We start from the raw sequence: 17,745 nt of genomic DNA, 5'->3' as shown, positions 1-17,745 counted from the left end.
GAGATGAGCCTCTGCAGAAATAACTGTCTCACACATATGCCTTCCAATGGACCACTGTGGTTCAAAATGTCTATTTAATTTATCTTGCCAGCTACACACTCACTAACCACACAGTAATACAACTGCAACAGCCTAATAAAATGTCTTAATTACACAATTATCCTACACTGGTGAGGTGTTTAGAGTAACATGTTCTTCCAAATCCATTAGCTGTGATTAACTATGTATGATAGTGCAATGATGCCCTTTCCTGTGCACAGTCTTTCCCTGCTCATTTAAGATGATGAGAATGAGGATGTATTGATGATGTACTACCTGAGTCTGTCTGCTGATTAAGTGGAAGAATCATCAAGCGCCCCTGGTTCAGGCATTTTCCCCTCCTTCTCCTCCTCTTCCTCCTCCCCCACTTCCCATGCTGTCACTCCCAGCCTGCACCTGTCAGATTAGTCTCACATCCTCAGCTGCCGTTCTATATGATACGCCTCCTTAATGCCTGGAGCCCACGTCATCTCATTTTGCATGTATTTATGCCTCTATATGTGTGAAAGGGAAAGTGGAGGAAAGAGGTCTTGAGTGGGCAATTCCCATGCAGGATGTGGGTGTGACTGGTTGTTGGCTACACTAAAGTGTAGATTAGCACCCTGAAATCACTGGATTATTCACAATCCTATAAAGTGAGACCTAATATTATCAGGGAATGAAGAAGAAGGGTCTGCACGTCCATGGGCTGATAAGATTTCAGACAGTAGCCCATTGCACAACAGAATGACTACCTGGGCAGAGGTACCATGGATGCCAGACTCCAATCCTGCTTGTCTGAGCCAATAGTGCTAAAACCTTTGTGACAACACTGCCACACATCATGTCTATCAGCTCACATCATGCACCAGGATAAAGGCAGGATGGGAATCCAAGTGGGGGGTGGAGATGGTGAGGGTAGTGTTGGATTCACCACTGAACCACCTCCTCTCCTTAGTAGATGGACTGGAGCAGCTGAGGCGACAAGCATGTGACGCAAAGGAGAAATAATAAACATCACAGCAGTTTGGACTGTGTTAAGATCGCGGAGATGACCAAACTAATCCCCGGAAAAAGGACAGATTACTTTCAAAATAAGAGAATCGGTGTGCCACTATAGGAAAACGATGCAATGGCTTATAGAAGAAGATAGGCAAGTATTTAAAATGTGAAACTATTCAACATTAGCATGACAGCTGGTACATATTAGTGGAATATTTATTAGTGGAATATTTCCTCTAGCACGGCGGCACAGTTTATGGTTTAATTGGTCTAATTTAAAAACTTTATTCTGAAAGGTGTAACCGGAGGTTTCAGAATTTAACTTGGCATTGTATTTTCCATATTTTCATGACTTTGAGAGGTAAATTAGGAGAAAACTATCGCGTAAAGAACAAGAGAAGTCCAACTTGTGAGTCTATGACAGTGGCAACAAGGGGATAGATTTAGGAGGGCTGCGCGCGCGCGCGTGTGTGTTACAGAGCCGCTGTGCGTTTAGAAGGAGTTTAACAAGGTGATCCCCGGTCAGACACACATTAATTTATCGGCCAGACAAAAAAGGTTGAAGAGAGTGAGGACAGAGGCGGCTCAGTGTGGACTGTGGCGGCTCTGGAGAGCTGTCACTTTCTCTCTGTGCTCGTGTGTAGGGAGAGGGATTATCTTTACGCACGTTTTGCGAAGCGCAGTTTTGGGGATGCATTCAGTCCGAAGATGTGCACCGGGGAGCAGTGAGCGACAGCTCGGACATTCAGCGACATAATCAGTGCGATAGCAGGAGAAGGGGATCCGGGTGGTCTGGGTGGACCGTTTGTGCAGAGCACAGGATTTTCACTCACTATGCGTTTTATTCATTGTGTTGAATGCTCCCTCAACGGTGCGGAGTGAAAGTCAAAGATGCGCACCGCTTAACAAAGGATTTAGGGGAAAACGATAGAGAATCTCTTCCACATTTTAATCCCGACACCCCGCTGGATTTTGTCTCTCCCGTTGTCAGGACCATTCTGCCTGTGAGGACAACGGACACGGGCTGAGTAACCGGGTTCCTCTGGTTTGAAACCTGGAGCAGGAGGAATCATCTGGTCTGATCGTGTACATGTGGATGGACAGAGAATACGCAAACACAACAAGCGGTGCTTGTTCCGAAATGTGACATTTCTATTTTGTCTCCTCTACCTGACAGCTGTGCATCTGCCTTCGCTCTCGATCGGATTTGTTTACATCGATAAAGGTACGTGCCTTTCATCATGAAGCAATAGTATGCTGATTAACAAAAATGGGGAGCATCACTGTGGACGTGTGTGCGTGACATAGACATATATTTATTTATATATATATATATATATATATATATATATATATATATAATGCATAAGCCACAGGGGATATCGGTTGACTGCATTTCTCTGTTTGCGTTGTAATAAGGATATTTTGGGGGTTATCACCACTGAGGTGGAAGTTGCATCACTGACAGCTCTGGGGAAAAGGCGATGGCGATGCACCAAATGCAAAGGTGTGTAGCAGAAAGGGCACGCAGTGATATAGACATGTTCCACAAATACACATTTACGCACAGGCCCCTGAGGCCAGTACCATACATGGTACTGGCCTCAGGGGCTTTTGACAAAACCATACTAAGCTTAAGTACAGATGTGACCATAGAGCACTTTGACCTGTGTGAAATTTAATGACTGATTGGCTGTGGCACATTTTTCTCACGAGAATCAAAACGCTGCTCTCTTTTAGTAGCTGCGCACAATACACTGGCATATTTTAGGACTGTCAATCACTGCTCTGCTCTTTAGTTTAGAGGTTAGATGTCATTCTTTATTTTTGGCTCTCTCTCTCACTCACTCACACACACACACACACACACACACACACACACACACACACACACACACACACACATCAATAACAATGGTCTTACTGCTGCCCCCACAAACAAACACTGTTCTGGAACCCCCCAGGGACCCTCCCATGTGGCTGTATTGTTAGGAGGGGGTGGGAGATTGAAAAAGAAGAGAAAAAAGAGCATTCTCTAAAGTGTGTTTGCACTAAGCTCCTCCTTAGTCAGCTACAACCAAGGGTGTCCCCTTTAGGAGACATGTCCCTCCTAAACTGGGCTCATAATCAGGAGGCAGGGCCCTGGAGAGGTTGTTTAGATTGATAAGAAAGTGCAGTCAAATATCAACCTGACAAAGGAAGTTTGGATGGAAAAAGATGTCAATTGATGGATTGATTTTGTTTTGGTTAATAGATAGATGAAACATGAGCCCTGAGCCACTGTCAGTGCAGTATTTGTGTACTCAAAAAGCTCCTGGGCCTATTTTGGAGTGTTCTGTTTTCCATCATTAATCAATATTGAGATGAGTGGAGCTGTTTATTCTCAGGCTGCACTTTCGTGAGTCAGGAGCTTCCTCTTGGGAAAAGAGGATGCTACATCTCCTCAGGGCTGCTGCCGTATGTACCATGTTTGAATGACTGTGTGTGTGTGTGTGTGTGTGTGTGTGTGTGTATGTGTGTGTGTGCGCTGCCTCGTTATGTACATATGACAAAATGTGTATGACCTGCAGTGCAGATTTCACATGCATGAGACCCTGCTTTTCCTTTAATTTGTGCATCTGATCGTACTCCCACCCCTCCTCCCTCACACACACTATCTCTCTCTCTTTCACACACTCACACTCACACACACACACACACACATGCACGCACGCACGCACACACACACACACACACACACACACGCTCAAGGCACAAGGCTCCCTCCAATTCTTCCTCCATGCATCCGGCTGCTCACCTGATCATTATCATACTCTCTAACCAAATCTGATCTAACTCTGCTCCTGTGACCATTCATACCAATACTTTATCTATAACAGAAGCTGCTTACTGATATTACATTATGTGGTTTCAGGGAGCATTTTTGGTTTGGGGATGCCTTCACATCTGACTGATCACCCCATCAGTTGTTGATGTAGCAAGAAAAAGGGGGCAGAGGGAGGAGTGTAAGGGCTGAGATTAAACAATGGTACTGTTAATTGCTAAGCCAATTAGCATATGGTTTTGCTGTGAGCCCAATCATATGGTAATGATGCCTAATTAGGATGGCCAGGGATGTCTGAAAAGGCTGAGGAAAACTGTTCAACTGTCAGTTACTTGATGACACCCAGGAGGCCAATGCAGCAAATGGATAACCCTTTTTTCAGTTTCACCATTCAATATCATCTAATTTTTTCCATTAGCCCTGTTTTCTCCTGTCATGTGACTCTACTTTCTACCTGTGCTCACCTACTTCCTTCCAATATTTTAGCACACGCATACATCATATACCTTCAAATCTACTGCCTCTCCACTCCTTTCTTATTCTTTATCCTTATTTTATCCCCTTTTTTCTCTGTTATGACCAGCTGTGAGGGATTGGTAACGTTACACTGGAAGAGTAAAAAAATAAAGAGTAAAGAAAAGTATAAAAGAGTAAAAAAAAAAATGCACAGAGATTCTTAAAGTTAAGAAGTACAACAACCATGTGTCCTGTCAAAAGGGTTCTTGAAGAGCACTCTGGTGTTCTGGATAAAAGTGTGTCACTGGTTACATTGAAAAAGACTTGTTTTGTTTTTCAGTTTCAGCTCTTTGTCCAAGCTAAAACAGAAGCTGCGTTTTTCCAAACAGCAAATCTTAAATGTTAGAAATGTTAGAAGTATAAATGTAGGCAAGAAGGAGATCTGCGAGTCGACCGGCTGTCCAAACGAGAAACATGAATCAGAAAAAAAGACCACGCTTCAAGCCAATTATTTTCACTTAGAGGAAGCTTAGAGAGTTTGAGAAAAACATTCTTTCAGCAATGCCTTCAAATGCAAACTTAGCTTTTAGAGCATATAGCCTTTAGAAGAACGGATGTATTTTTAATCCAAAGAAAATCTCATACACAGACAGGACTTCTAGACAGGGTTTGTGTAATCCCAGCTACTGGTGTAAAATGTAAATTTATGCACTGTCAAAAAGGAGACTGTTAGCTTTACATAAGGCCAGAGTCACAAATGGCATCATCAGCAAACAGATGCCAGCATGGAACTTGCAAATGACCTGCTCACCTCAGCAGCTGGGTCAGTGTGTTTCCAGCCATATATCTGCACACTCATATAGACGCACATAAATTATGCCATTTATTGTCTCAATAGTCTGAATAAAACAGTAGGATAAAAAATGAGAATTGAAGCAAATTGTCAAAATGCAATAATCCTCCCAATTACCACCGCTGTAATTAGACAGCATCTGGTTGTGTGCTATGTCTGATAATTATAGGAGGCAGCCTGAAGCACATTTGAATGACTGCAGTGCTGCACATTTGCACTCTCATGCCTGTTTTCCTCTTGTGCGTGAACAGCACTGCTATAAGGAATGCATGCTGCATACATTCAGCTTTGTGTGAGAATGTGGCATCTTCAGACACACATGCATAATACATGCCACCAAACTGAATGTTATATTTACATGCAAAAAGAGCCAGCACACATGGGCATTGTGCCAGTCTGTGTATATGTGAGTGCGTACGTGACAGAGAGGGTGACACGTGCAGCATGAATTCATGTAAAGCTGCTACGTGCAGAATACAAAACTAAGATGGACCTTCGAGTGCCAGCAGGCTGCTTGGCACTGAAGAAGATGATGCTTGAGAAACAGCAGCCATGCAGGAGAACTGGCAGAAGCTGGATCCTTCCCCCAGTTACATAAGATACACAGGAAGAATAAAGGCAAGGGGGGGGGCAGGGAGTGGGGGTGAGGGAGGAGGATAATGGGAAAGGAAAGAAAGAGAAGCCAAAATGGAAGGAAGATGGGTGTATTTGGGATTAAACAGTGAGGGGTGAAAATATGGAGAAAATGTAGGGGGGAAGGTGTGTGGGGTTCATCTTTCACAGCACATCTTCAAATGTAGCGGAGACATGAGACCGTGCCGGCTGCTCTGGAGGAGAGGTGGCATTGAAATCTGACAGAATGGAGAATTTTAAATGGAGGGAGGACAGAAATGGCTGCATGGAGCGGGAGTGACAGAGAGCGAAACATGTCTAGAAAGATGGGAGGGAGGGGGGATAAGAAGGCGGCAGCATCCTCTGTGTTGCACAAAGCAGAAGGCCAGGAGCTCTCAATCTCTCTCTTTTCACGACTCATGTTAGCAAGAGGCAAAGCATATGATTCCAATGTGTGGCATGTGTGGTGCAGGTGTGTGTTATGCACCGTATGTTGTGTATGTTTGCATGTGAGAATTTGCACATACACCTCTGGCTGACTGCATACATGTGATTGTAGCCACTGTGCTGCCTTCAGCTCACCAGTCTGCCAAGTCACACACAAAAAAACAACCAGAGCAACCATCTGTGCAAGAGGGAGTGATGGGGGAGAGGGTGAGTGAGTGAAAAGATCACTAGCGTGCAGGACACAAGCTACAGACTCTTGTTGAGAATGTGCACTTGTCTCAAATGTGTGGTTTACGTGCTCTGTCATTAGGAAGTGACTAAGAAGGTGGCAAAAACATACACAAAAATACAGATGAGCAGCATCATGACACTTCTTAAGGACAAGTTAACCCTTCTTTCCTGGTCTCCTCTACCATAAATATCCACAACAAAAACAACATGATGTTTGGACCAGGCTTGAGATCATCAGGAGTGTACATCTGTTTTTGTGTCATTTCTGCAGGTATGCATGGCAATGTGAGGCATTTATGTGTGTGTATAAAGCGCTGTGTTTTTGTGTGTTTTGGTGACTCATCCTTCTGTAAGCACTGACTGATGTTAATGTAGACCAGTAATAACTAGTGGCTGTGAGCTGCTGCAAAAAGGAGGGAAGGAGATGACAGGAAAGAACAGACTGAAATAACAGCAGCAAATGAGGGAGAGGAAAAGTAACGAGGAGGTCTGAAGAGGCGTGAGGAAGAACAATAATTAATGATATTTCACACATTGTAAACAACTGCCATCTAAAAATATTTCTTTTAAATGGATACAAGGAGAGACACATCAAAAGTTTGAAAGTAAATGGATCAACCAGCTATGCCAGCAGTGTTTGTATGTACATGAGATCGAGGATGAAAATTAATGCTACAATCTGTCTCCTCATCTGTCCCGTTTAAAAGCTACATGCTGTAAGGTCTGTGTGTAACCTGCAGCCCTGCCTGGTGTGTGTTTAAATCTAGCAGTCTTTCCTAATGGTCCAACGATGTAGCTCTCTAATTTACTGGCATGGAGAGCGAATATGAAGCTGGGGATATCCAGTGTCCTTTATGTGGTATGTAAATATTGTGCTACAGTCTTGTGGACATCAGGAGGTTTTCTAGTGTCTGAACTGCAGCAAGACTGAAGTCCTCTGAAATAAACAATGAAAGCAGACTGTTTAACACACTCATGTTTTCTAAAAGCTTAGCAATGTAGTGGAGATACAGTTGACAGTAACGTGGCAAGAAGATGTGTTTTAGTGTGTATGTTTAGTGTGGGTTAGTATTGACTTTAAATATAGACCAGTCCTCCATAAAACACACAGCTTGTCAGGTGAAATGACAGCACTGATCATCCCAGCAAAGACCTCAATAACACAAAGGAATGTCTACTGCTGTGTGTGTGTGGTTGTCTGGCAGTTCTGATGAATAAAGAAAAAGACAGACAGCACTGATTTTGTACACTGCTGTTGTTTTTTCAGTGGGACATTTCTCTCAAAAGTACACAGGCATTTGTACTTGTGCTTCAGGCACTGTGTATTTTTGTGGCAGTGTATAATGCATCATCTCACGTCTTGGTAGATGCCCCTAGATGGCTGCTAGTGAGACAAGCTGCTTGTATGTACGAGTTCCTTTCTGTGTATCTGTTTTTTTTTTTTTCATGAAAAAATGCATGATGCTGCAGCTTTCATGTCAGTGCTCTGGCAGCCAATTCACTGAGCCAGACTGGACAAATGATGCACCTAAAACTCCCTCTAGGAAAACTGTAGGTGCTCTGATTTGGACCTTAACTCTCTGCGAATGAACTGATGACAGGTCATTTGGGCCTGTCTGGGTTTCTAGGTATTTATCTGCCCTGTGTGTTGTTGGTTGTTTGCAACAAAATGAAATCCTGAAGCCTTTAAAAATATAAACAGGCACAGCTATAGGCTACCATTGGTCATACAGTTTGGTGTGTGTTCTGTTGTTTGGAAAAGGCTTCAGTCATGCACTACACATGAACTACTGGCTTTTGTTTTATGTCTAAAACAGCAATGGCCAATTGTCTGCATTGTCCCTTGCAGGCTGCTCAGCTCTGTAGCTTTGTGATCAGAATGATTCACTCTTTTTTTGTTGTCTCCCTCCTTTCTGTCCATTTCTTTGACTTTCTCCATGTTCCCTCTTTGGCCCCTACTCTCCACATCATATTCCTCTCTGTCTTCTTTTCTGTTGATTCCTCAGGGATGGCTTTCCTCCAGGTCCTACTCCTGCTGCTGCTGACTGTTGCTCATCGTGCCAGAAGTCAAGACTTTGAGGACTCAGAGTCTCTCCCTAGAGGCTGTGGCTGGGGCCTTGTGCGTCCCTACACCCTTCTCTGTGATCTGGACTCGATATGGGGAGTGGCTGTGGAATCGGTGGCTGCTGGTGGGGTACTGGCAGCTATCCTGCTAGCCCTAGTCCTTCTGTGCCGGTTACGCCACATCAGTGAGGCTGAGAAACGCAGTGGTGTGGGACCCATCCTCCTGCTCCTCCTTGGCATCCTTGGCTTATTCGGCCTGAGCTTTGCATACCTGATAGAGCAGGATGAGTCGTTATGTCTGCTCCACAGGGCCCTCTGGGGTCTACTTTTTGCTATCTGCTTCTCCTGCTTGCTGGTACAGGGTGTCCGTCTGCGCAGGTTGGGCCGGGAGCGCCGCAGCCCAGGTGGCTGCGCCTTGACAGGCCTGGCACTGGGTCTGAGTGCTGTGCAGGGCATTATTGCTGCTGAGTGGCTACTTCTGACCGTGCTGAGGGAGGGAAGAGCAGCCTGTCAGTACCTGCCGCTGGACTTCTCACTAGCCTGCAGCTATGTCCTAGCCCTACTACTAGCTGCGCTGACAGCCGCCTCCCTGGCCCTGTGTGGGAAGACACGTCAGTGGCGTTGCAATGCCATCTGGCTGCTGGTGACCTGCCTGCTGTCAGTGCTGCTGTGGGTGGCCTGGGTGGGCTTCTATCTGTATGGCAATGTCTGGCTGGGGAGGTCTCCAGACTGGAATGATCCAACACTGGCCATTGCTTTAGTGGCTCAGGGCTGGCTGCTGCTGATCTTCCATGCCATTCCTGAATCCCACATCTGCTTAAGACCCCCACCACAGCCCACTGCCCCAGATTACTTTGACACCTCCCAGAACTCGACAAGAATGAGAGAGACCAGTTTTGACGAAGACATCCCTCTCTCTCACAGGCAGTTTGTGGAAAACCAGGGCTACGGATACAATGATGAAAACACTGCAGGTACTGTACAATACAATACTTTAAAGCAGACAGGCTGCAGGAGGAATGTAGGCCAAAGTGATAGAACACCAGGAAATATTTGCATGTGGCTAGAAATAAGTCTAAGAGGAAATTTCTGTTCAGAGTCACACAGCAAGTGTTTCTTTCTTGATGTGGTGAGTAACAGTGAGTAATCTCTGTCCGCCTCGCTCTCTGTCTATTCCATGCCAGGCTTAAGGAGCGGTGGTGGTGCTGGGCAACATACAACTAACACTGGTGCCAGGCCTAGCGCTCCTTTTCGCAGCAATGTCTACCAGCCCACCGAGATGACCATGATCCTGAACGGTGGTGCGGTGAGTACATCCTCCCAGTCACAGGTACACGCCGCTTACACGCCGCTCTCTCATTCGACCACGCCGACAAGACTGCATGCACATTTGTGCGTTCCAGACCGTACGTCATTGCAAAAGAATGAGGGAGAGGTGTGAGTGTGTGCGTGCATTTTCAGTGTGTGTGCATGTTTACGTGCCTGTGTGTAGTGTAATACATTGTGTGTACACATGCATGGATGGGTTTGTCACGAATGGCCATTCATTAATTAGTGCACGGGTGACAGTGACAGTGTTTCCATGGGTTCCTGTGTGTGTATGTAAGCTGCAATGGTATCTGTCCACTGAGTGATGAGGTTGTCTGCTGTTTGTCACACCCTTCATTATACAGAATGAATGGCGGACACAGGTGAACTGCTTTGCAGCCACTGTGCTATGAATAAAGTACACCATACAACAGCACAACACACAGGCTCACACACCACTGGAGGTGAAAATGCTGAAGCAACACTCTAGTGTCTAAAAGATAATTTGTAGAATCTCTACTTTTCATAGAGACTGTACTGAGGCGTGCCAACAGAGCGAATGCAGAGACTTTTCCTGAAGCTGCTCTGCATAAAATATTAATTCACATGAACTGTCCATTTGTGCCTGCATTTATTTACGTGTTTAAAGGGAAATCATTTTCATAAGGTATATGAGATATTTGTAGAAATCTGGCTTTAATACATCAAAATTAGGGATAAATATAATACAAACAAAATGCAAAAGATGAAAAGAGGAAAATAAAAAGGAAACAAAGCTGGATGCAAATGAGAGGCGGATAATTGTCTTCATTTGTAAGACTGAGCTGACTAAAGAGAGTCAGATAAGATCAATATCACTTTCTTGTCTATACACTATTAATGCCATCAGTTAGCTTACCACAAATGCTAAAAATCATGAAAACTACTAACTTGGTTCTGATCAGTAGCAACAAAGTCAGCCTACCAGGACAACATGTCATTTTTACACTTTACAGTGTTAGTTTGTGAGCTGCAGACATGCTGCAAGGTGATTTTTTCATACAGTAAAAATAGTTCTAATAATAGCTTTAAAAGGAAAGGAGCATAAAGCATTAAAGGTGGTGATAGATGGTCTTCTGGAGATTCGTTCCAGGTTTGTGGAGCACATTACGTAAATGATGCTTCTCCACGCTTTGCCTTAAAATCTTGCACAGTTAGACAGCTGCCAGATGATACAAGAGCACAAAAGGGTTTATGTTAAATTAACAGGTGGGCAAGGGGCATATAATGTTGGAGGATTTAAAAAAACTTGAAATACAAATTCTATTCCTATATTTATATTTATATAATCACATTTATAATTATGTAGTTTGAGAGGAGAAACCTCCTGTCTGCTTAATCAGCTTAATTACTGCTAACATATAGAAACAACCAGAATAAACTTTTTTTTTTTTAAATCATCTCTCTTCTCTGCTATGGGTGTTGGCAGTTTAAAATTCCAAAGATCATTTTAGTGAGTAAATAAATATATATCAAAATAAATACAATCAAAAAACCTATGGACAAACTTAGGTTTGAATGGGAGCTATGCAACTATGCTATGCAACGCATGTGTGTAATGCGTATGTGTAAAGCACTACTACCCACATTACTATTAACAAACTTCATTTTTCCTTCTACAGGTGCCCTCTGCCCCTCCAACCTACACGGGGAGGCAGCTGTGGTGAGTGAGAGGGTTGGAAAGAGGATGCAAGATAGAAAATGAAGAGGAGGATGAAGAGGGTGAGGTGGGAGGAGTCTGGGATGAAGGGCCCGTTTTGGTTGATCTGGACTTAAAAGATGCCAGCAGGGCTCTTTCACTCTATGTACTGATTTTAACACTGACTGTGTGCCAATCAACTACTGTATGAGTGTGTGTGAGACTGAGAGAGCATATGGTATGGAGGACAGAGCTAAAGCTCCTCTAGCACACAAATGTCTATAAATGGGTATAAAAGTGTGACCAGCAAGTAGCAAAACAAAACACGCTGACTCAGATCTGAAAACATTAACTTGCAGTATTCGTTTCCCTTATGTTTGATTTGCTCCTCTGAGACTACAGCACTGTAAGAATCCTTGAAAACTGTGAAATATATTGCTTTTTCCAACTCTCTCTCTTCCTGCCAGTCAGGATGTCTTTTCTGCTTCTCATCACAACGCTGGCACTTAAGTGGAAACATTTGGCTCTGTCCTCCATCCATCCACAGCGTAGGTGAAGAGAGAGTACATGGGCAACTGTACAACTCAAGAACAGCCCTTTTTGAAAGAATCCAGCCTCTGTGGGTGTGTATGTAGAGTACTGTATCTGAGAGGAAAGAGAGTGTGTGTCTATTCCCTACATCTCACCTCTACCACTCCAACAATCCTTCCCTCTCCAGACTGTTAACCCCTGCATTTCCCTCCCTCTCTTATCTATGTTAATTAAGGTCTGCATTTCTCTGTGAATATAACACAACACTCTCTTCACTTTGCCTCATCCTCCCACCTGCATGGTCACTTTGCAAAAACAAACTGTGAAGCACTCAGCTGTGGTTGGAAAAGAAGTTCCCAGTGACCGTGAACACAACACAAGCAGCCTGGAGCACCTGAACAGAAGGATTACAAGCTGTTAATGAACTGCTGTAAGATAAACAGCTGCATTGAGTGGATTCCGATTGGACGATGAGGGCATCAGTCATCAGTGGGGAGGCACTGGTTCATGAATCTAGGTCAGACTGATGTGCTGCTCTCCCACATCTCCGTTGTCCACTGGCTGTTTGAAGCAGCCAGGAGAAACTGCCACTTTATATCAGCAGGAAACGGAGTGAGGAAATGGTCAGAGAATGAAATGGTCTCCTGTTCTTAGTTCCTCTATCTGTGTTTATGTGTGCTATGTGAGTGTTGTGTTTTTTTGCATGTCAGGAGTTGATGAGGAAAAATTCAAAGTCAAGGTTGGATTCTGGTGCTAAATATTCCCCCACACAACTTCCCAGTGAGGCACAGAACTATATGAACAACACTAATGCATATACAGTAATCAAACTGTGAGTGACATGCTATTTATAAAGCTGTGGCTGGAGTGTGGAGCCTTAGAAGGATCAGATTTACAGGGCAAGGTAGAAAGGGAAATTTAATATAAGAGGGGGAGAAGGGAGGACAGGATGATGGGAAGAGTGATGAGGAAGGAGACAGTGAGAGAGACGAAGTCCAAGGGGAGTCCATGTGACAGACTTCCTTCAGTGAGCCTCCAATCTGTGTGAGAAAATGGTTCCCAGGTCTCTCTGTGTGTATGTGTGTGTGTGTGTGTGACGTGGGGGCGGCTGTGCTGCTCTGCTCTGTGTGGTTGTCGTCTGTATCTGGTGAAGTGTCTCTCCCTCCTCCTCCTCCTCCTGTCTTACTGTGGTCAGCTATAGCTCAAGTCCCTGTGCCAAGAGGGACTCTTGTTTCACTGGAGTCTTCATTTCACGCCCTTTTCCTTCATTGTGATACCAGCTCTCTTTCACCCGAGAAGCTGTGTACATAGTAGTGAAGCTTTGCTTGCTTGTTTACTTTTTTTTAACTGTAGGCTGAGTTTAGAGACCAGTGTCATATGACCCACTGGAGAACTGACCACTGCAAACTGTTTTTTATCTGGGTTTTTTTTTTTTTAACTGGTTTGCTCCGTGTTCATACATTTGCTTGTTATTACATTGTGCTTTTATTCTTCTCTTGCAGGTGTCTTTTATTTTTTAAACTAGCATTTTGAAAATGTTTTGCCAACACTAGATATGTTTATATTTTATTTTCTGTTTGATTCATGTTCAAAGAAATGATATAATTTGTCATTTATTGGGATTTACTTTGTTCGAGTCAAGACAGTGGTCCACTCTTTGCTGCAGCAGTTCCAGGGATACAAACAATGACAATGGCCGTTAATAATTTTTGGCACTTCAGTAAAAAAAAGTCTTCTGGGATACTTTAGGCAAAATGGCAAAAAACAGAGGGCAGAATAAATTGACTTCCAAGCCTACCAATAACCATTCCACCATAAAACTACAGGCTAACCATTCAATGCAGGTGTATATTTACATCTTACCCACTGGCTAGTCTAAAATAGGACTGGTTCTAGAAAGCCAGCTCCATGCACAAAGACAGTCTGTCCTGTTATGTCAGGCTCTGTTTGGGCCGACCCTGGTCAGAAACAGGCTGATCCCTGATCCCCATGAAGAACTGTCCTCAGGGTTTTGGATGGTCAGCAGTAATGAGATAATGCGTTGGACTTGAGGGGGGAGGTTTCAATTCTTGTGATGTTTTCACTTAATGTGAAGTACAAAAAATAATAAGAATAATAACGTGACTTCGTAGATTTTGCACTTGTCGACTACCTATCTGTGCATGCTTATCACCATTTCTACATGTAAGACCTTTCTCAGACATACTTTTGAATACTAACTATTTATGTAAGGGTCATGTGACAGCAATCATAATTTCAGTGTATATCAGATGACACACTTAATGTCTGTGTTTTCTTAAACACAAAAGAGAGCTGGTTCTTGAGAAGCAAAGAGATTAAAGTTAGGGGAAAATGGTCCAAAACAGTACGATGGAAGAAAATGACAACATCACTGGACCTGTTAATGACATCCTCTGTTAGTCTGAAGACTTGAGGGGAAAAGAATCTTCCAAATGATATTGTCTCTGTGTTTAAAATCAAAGACTGTGGTGAAATTTGCACAAAACTTCTATATGTTAAGTTTGTCATCCCTGGGCAGCCCATTTGAACACCCATACACCCTGGGTTTGACATGTCCTTGCCTGTCCTCTCCTGATTTGTCTTGCCTTCAGACTGTTCCAGCGGGGCAGCTGACAGGGGTAATATTGGTTTTCACAGCTGTGACTGTGCAGTGACGCAGCATGCCTATGTATAGAACTTGATTCCCCTGATAAGAAAAATAAAAAAGTTAACTCTCTTGTTTCTGTAACCAATTCAGGAAAAAAACTCAATAAAAGTGTCATGTTTGTAGTTAACTTTTAATTGGATCTGGTGTTTTGTTCCCCAGTAGTGATGCAGGATTATTGTGAAGGGTGTCAAAATAAAAGCCTGACAAATACTGTAAATTTGAGGCTGAAAAAAATGTTTGAGCGTGAGAATGAATTAGAAAGCATTATTTAAACAATCTATCAATTAGCAATCTATCAAATAGCAATTTAAAACTCTAACCAAGGTATGCTAAACTAATTAAATCACCACAAATTTCAATATAAATGTTTTGAAATACACTTCAATATTAAATCCCTAAAAGGATAGTTCAGTGCTTATTCATTTGCTCACCAAGAGTTAAAGATTTGATTTAGCACAGGGAAAGAGCTAGCCTTGCTCTGCCCAAAGGTAATAAAATTCACAAGTCTAAAGTTCACTAATTATCATGCTGTTTGTTTAATTGATTGAAAAACCAAAGGGTAAGAACAGCAATTGACAATTTAACAGGCTTTCTATTCTATTTCTATGAAGACAATTGGAGGAGACTCAAGGAAGTCCAAGAAATAGTCTGGAACTTTAGTGAGGTTTAAAAGTACTGGGAGGCAGAATTTGTTACCTTTGGTCAGAGTCAGACCAGCTTTTTCCAATTATTATGCAAAGCTAAGCTGACCAGCTGCTTGCTGCAGCTTCATGTTTATTGTGCAATATTCTAATTTATCAGTAACAATATAACAAAGCAAATAGGCATGCTCCCCAAAACAGTGACTTTTTAAAGGATGTTTAATAGGTCAACAGTATGCATTCACTTAAATCCTAAAGGTCATGAAGCAGTTCCTGGTCTGTTTTTAAACCATGTCAGCATCTCTTATCCATAAAATTGTTGCTCCCTAAAATATTGTATTTAACTATGTGAATTTGTAGCCCACACAGAGCTGAAACGTTTCAGCTTTAGTCAGGATGTCTGTGTGTAAACACAGTGGTATTCTACACTTCCACCTTCAGCCTGGAATTGCAGCCCAGGACCAGCTTTATCTGGCTTTGCTCTGACAGCCCAGTGCCCACTCCCTCCTACTGCTGTGTGATCCAGTTTCAGTCAGGCCCTGTGCTGCCAGACACTGTGGAGCTGGCTGCACTATCAGATGTCCCCAGAATGAAATGGGTATTTTATCACCTTACCCAGTGGCAGCTGTCTCGGGCATTCCCATACAGTACCTGCAAAGGGAGACATATGACCCTCTTCATGCCTCACTGTGAAGGAATGTGAATCAGTGACTGGGATGGGCAGTAAGGGCATCCATCACAAGACCGCCACCTTGTTACTTTATAGAGACCTGAGACGAAACCACAAGTATCCTCTCAAGTACGCTGGGTTCAAGTAGTGATGGAAATATGTCAGGAGTGCACTTAATTCACTTTAAATTACAATAAAAGACAGTTACGACCCACACTATCCTTAAATTCACCATGAAGGAAGGCAAACAACAGGAGAGTCAGCTGAGCAGCACACAGCCTGTCACAGTTTACCCAGGAAATTTTTTGCTAATAAACTTTGTGAACTTCTCATGGCTGATCTGTGAGATTTAAGTGCTGTTTTATCACTACTAGCTGCAAAAATAGACAACTGAAGGTACCAGGCTCAGCAGGGGTGATGCAAAAGACCTAGTAACAGAAAAAACTCTATACACAAAAATAAAAATACAGCATGTGCAAAATATTCACATGCGAGTTACCAAAAATATTAGGCAAAGACACCATTATGGAGTGTCAGAGTCTTATGACAGTGAGTCATAGTCATAGTTGTATGCATGTACATTTTACATAATGTGCTAACTAAGTTGATGTTTTTATACACTGGGCCAAGCCACAAGACAAGAAACTATTTTCCTGTCATACCAAAATGTTCGTATAGTAGAAATGTAAATTTGATGTAAGGTAAACCAGTTTAACACCTTCTCCTAAATAATAATGGGGTATATTATTATCAACAGTTTTTGTTGATATAACATTTAGTCGACATAGTGTCACGAGATACATAACAAGGTTAATGTCACTTGAAAATGGTAAGACCCAGAGAGCATATTGTACATTTCATTTTGCTGCACTGTCAGAGCTCAGTGATGGTTTTAAACACTTTCACTTTCCATCACAGGGTAATTTCCTTTCCCGATAAACAGGATAGAAAGTGTGTGTCGAGTCACCTTTTACCCTGGCCCCCTGGCTTAAAAGGAAAGGTTATAACCTCCTTTGTGGAGTGATATGTATTGGAAAAGGGAAATGACAAGTCAAGGAAATATGCTTGGTTATTTTCCAGTGAGCAGCTAGATGTGTTGAGAGGAAATACAGAGGCTGTTACAAGAGGTTTCACTCCCAACAGTACAATACAGTATGTGAACCATACTATAGTGTGTTTATTTGCTGGGTGAGACATAAAGAGAAGTGATCCATCAAAAAGGCAATAAAAGCAATCAACTAATTAGACATGGACTTCAGATCATAAATCCCTGGCTGGACATTTCCAATTCATACAGGCCTTTTTAATGGCTTGTTTGACTGATCACTTTGGTCAGTTTGACATCCACCGAACAGTTTAATTGTCTTTAAACATCGGAACAACCCTGTACACAAAGCTAATGATTTCAGTACCACTGGACTAGCTCAGGTTGTCAGTTCCTAGTAGAGAGGGAGACACTGCAGTCAGGACCTGTCACAGGCTCAGATGCAGACAGGAAATTATTCAGTGATGGTGTGGAGGCCATTTTCCTCTATGCTGTGCATGCTGGGAGTCAGCCACTCACCGGCTTCAGAGGACACCTGGGTGATAGGGAGCTGAACCACGGCGGTCTGAGGGGTTGGGGGAACCACCTTGATGGACACATCAGCATTACCGTGTTGGGGGCTTTCTGAAGGATCTGTCATGGCTGAGCCCACTGGAGAAAAACCAAAAAAATGCATCCTCAGTATGACTTGCTCAGT

At 43.1% G+C, this 17,745-nt stretch overlaps 2 protein-coding genes across 5 annotated transcripts in view; one reads left to right on the top strand and one right to left on the bottom strand.

The window, feature by feature from the left end:
* Positions 1-994: 994 nt before the first annotated feature.
* Positions 995-14,819, top strand: gprc5ba (G protein-coupled receptor, class C, group 5, member Ba). Of its 2 annotated transcripts, none has more exons than XM_026324838.1 (4): positions 995-2,245; positions 8,450-9,481; positions 9,692-9,813; positions 11,477-14,819. In XM_026324838.1, exons 2-4 carry the CDS (start codon positions 8,452-8,454, stop codon positions 11,519-11,521), a joined length of 1,197 nt encoding a protein of 398 aa, XP_026180623.1. In that variant the 5' UTR covers positions 995-2,245; positions 8,450-8,451; the 3' UTR covers positions 11,522-14,819. The 2 variants fall into 2 exon arrangements, with proteins under 2 accessions (XP_026180623.1, XP_026180622.1); XM_026324837.1 differs by having other exon boundaries at positions 9,692-9,837.
* Positions 10,921-17,745, bottom strand: part of iqck (IQ motif containing K) — a 19,002-nt gene continuing 12,177 nt past the window's right edge. The window contains exons 9-10 of one of the 3 annotated variants that reach the window (XM_026324841.2): positions 17,568-17,699; positions 10,921-11,016 (exon numbers count right to left, since the gene is read on the bottom strand). In XM_026324841.2, coding sequence (XP_026180626.1) covers positions 11,009-11,016; positions 17,568-17,699 — 140 coding nt within the window. In that variant the 3' untranslated portion in view covers positions 10,921-11,008. Of the gene's footprint in view, positions 11,017-14,863; positions 17,700-17,745 lie in introns of those variants that run through there. The other 2 variants (XM_026324840.2, XM_026324839.2) reach the window with 2 other exon arrangements.

This window comes from Mastacembelus armatus, chromosome 8 (genome assembly GCF_900324485.2).
Source record: "Mastacembelus armatus chromosome 8, fMasArm1.2, whole genome shotgun sequence".
Taxonomy (NCBI): Eukaryota; Metazoa; Chordata; class Actinopteri; order Synbranchiformes; family Mastacembelidae; genus Mastacembelus; species Mastacembelus armatus.
This window is presented reverse-complemented; position numbering and strand designations above follow the sequence as displayed.

What these genes read in the sequence shown, in the direction of transcription:
- gprc5ba (XM_026324837.1), top strand. Translation starts at nt 8,452, where the DNA reads ATGGCTTTCCTCCAGGTCCTACTCCTGCTGCTGCTGACTGTTGCTCAT. An exon ending in CAATGATGAAAACACTGCAG is followed by an intron (nt 9,482 to 9,691) that starts GTACTGTACAAT and finishes ATTCCATGCCAG; the next exon opens with GCTTAAGGAGCGGTGGTGGT. An exon ending in GTACATCCTCCCAGTCACAG is followed by an intron (nt 9,838 to 11,476) that starts GTACACGCCGCT and finishes TTCCTTCTACAG; the next exon opens with GTGCCCTCTGCCCCTCCAAC.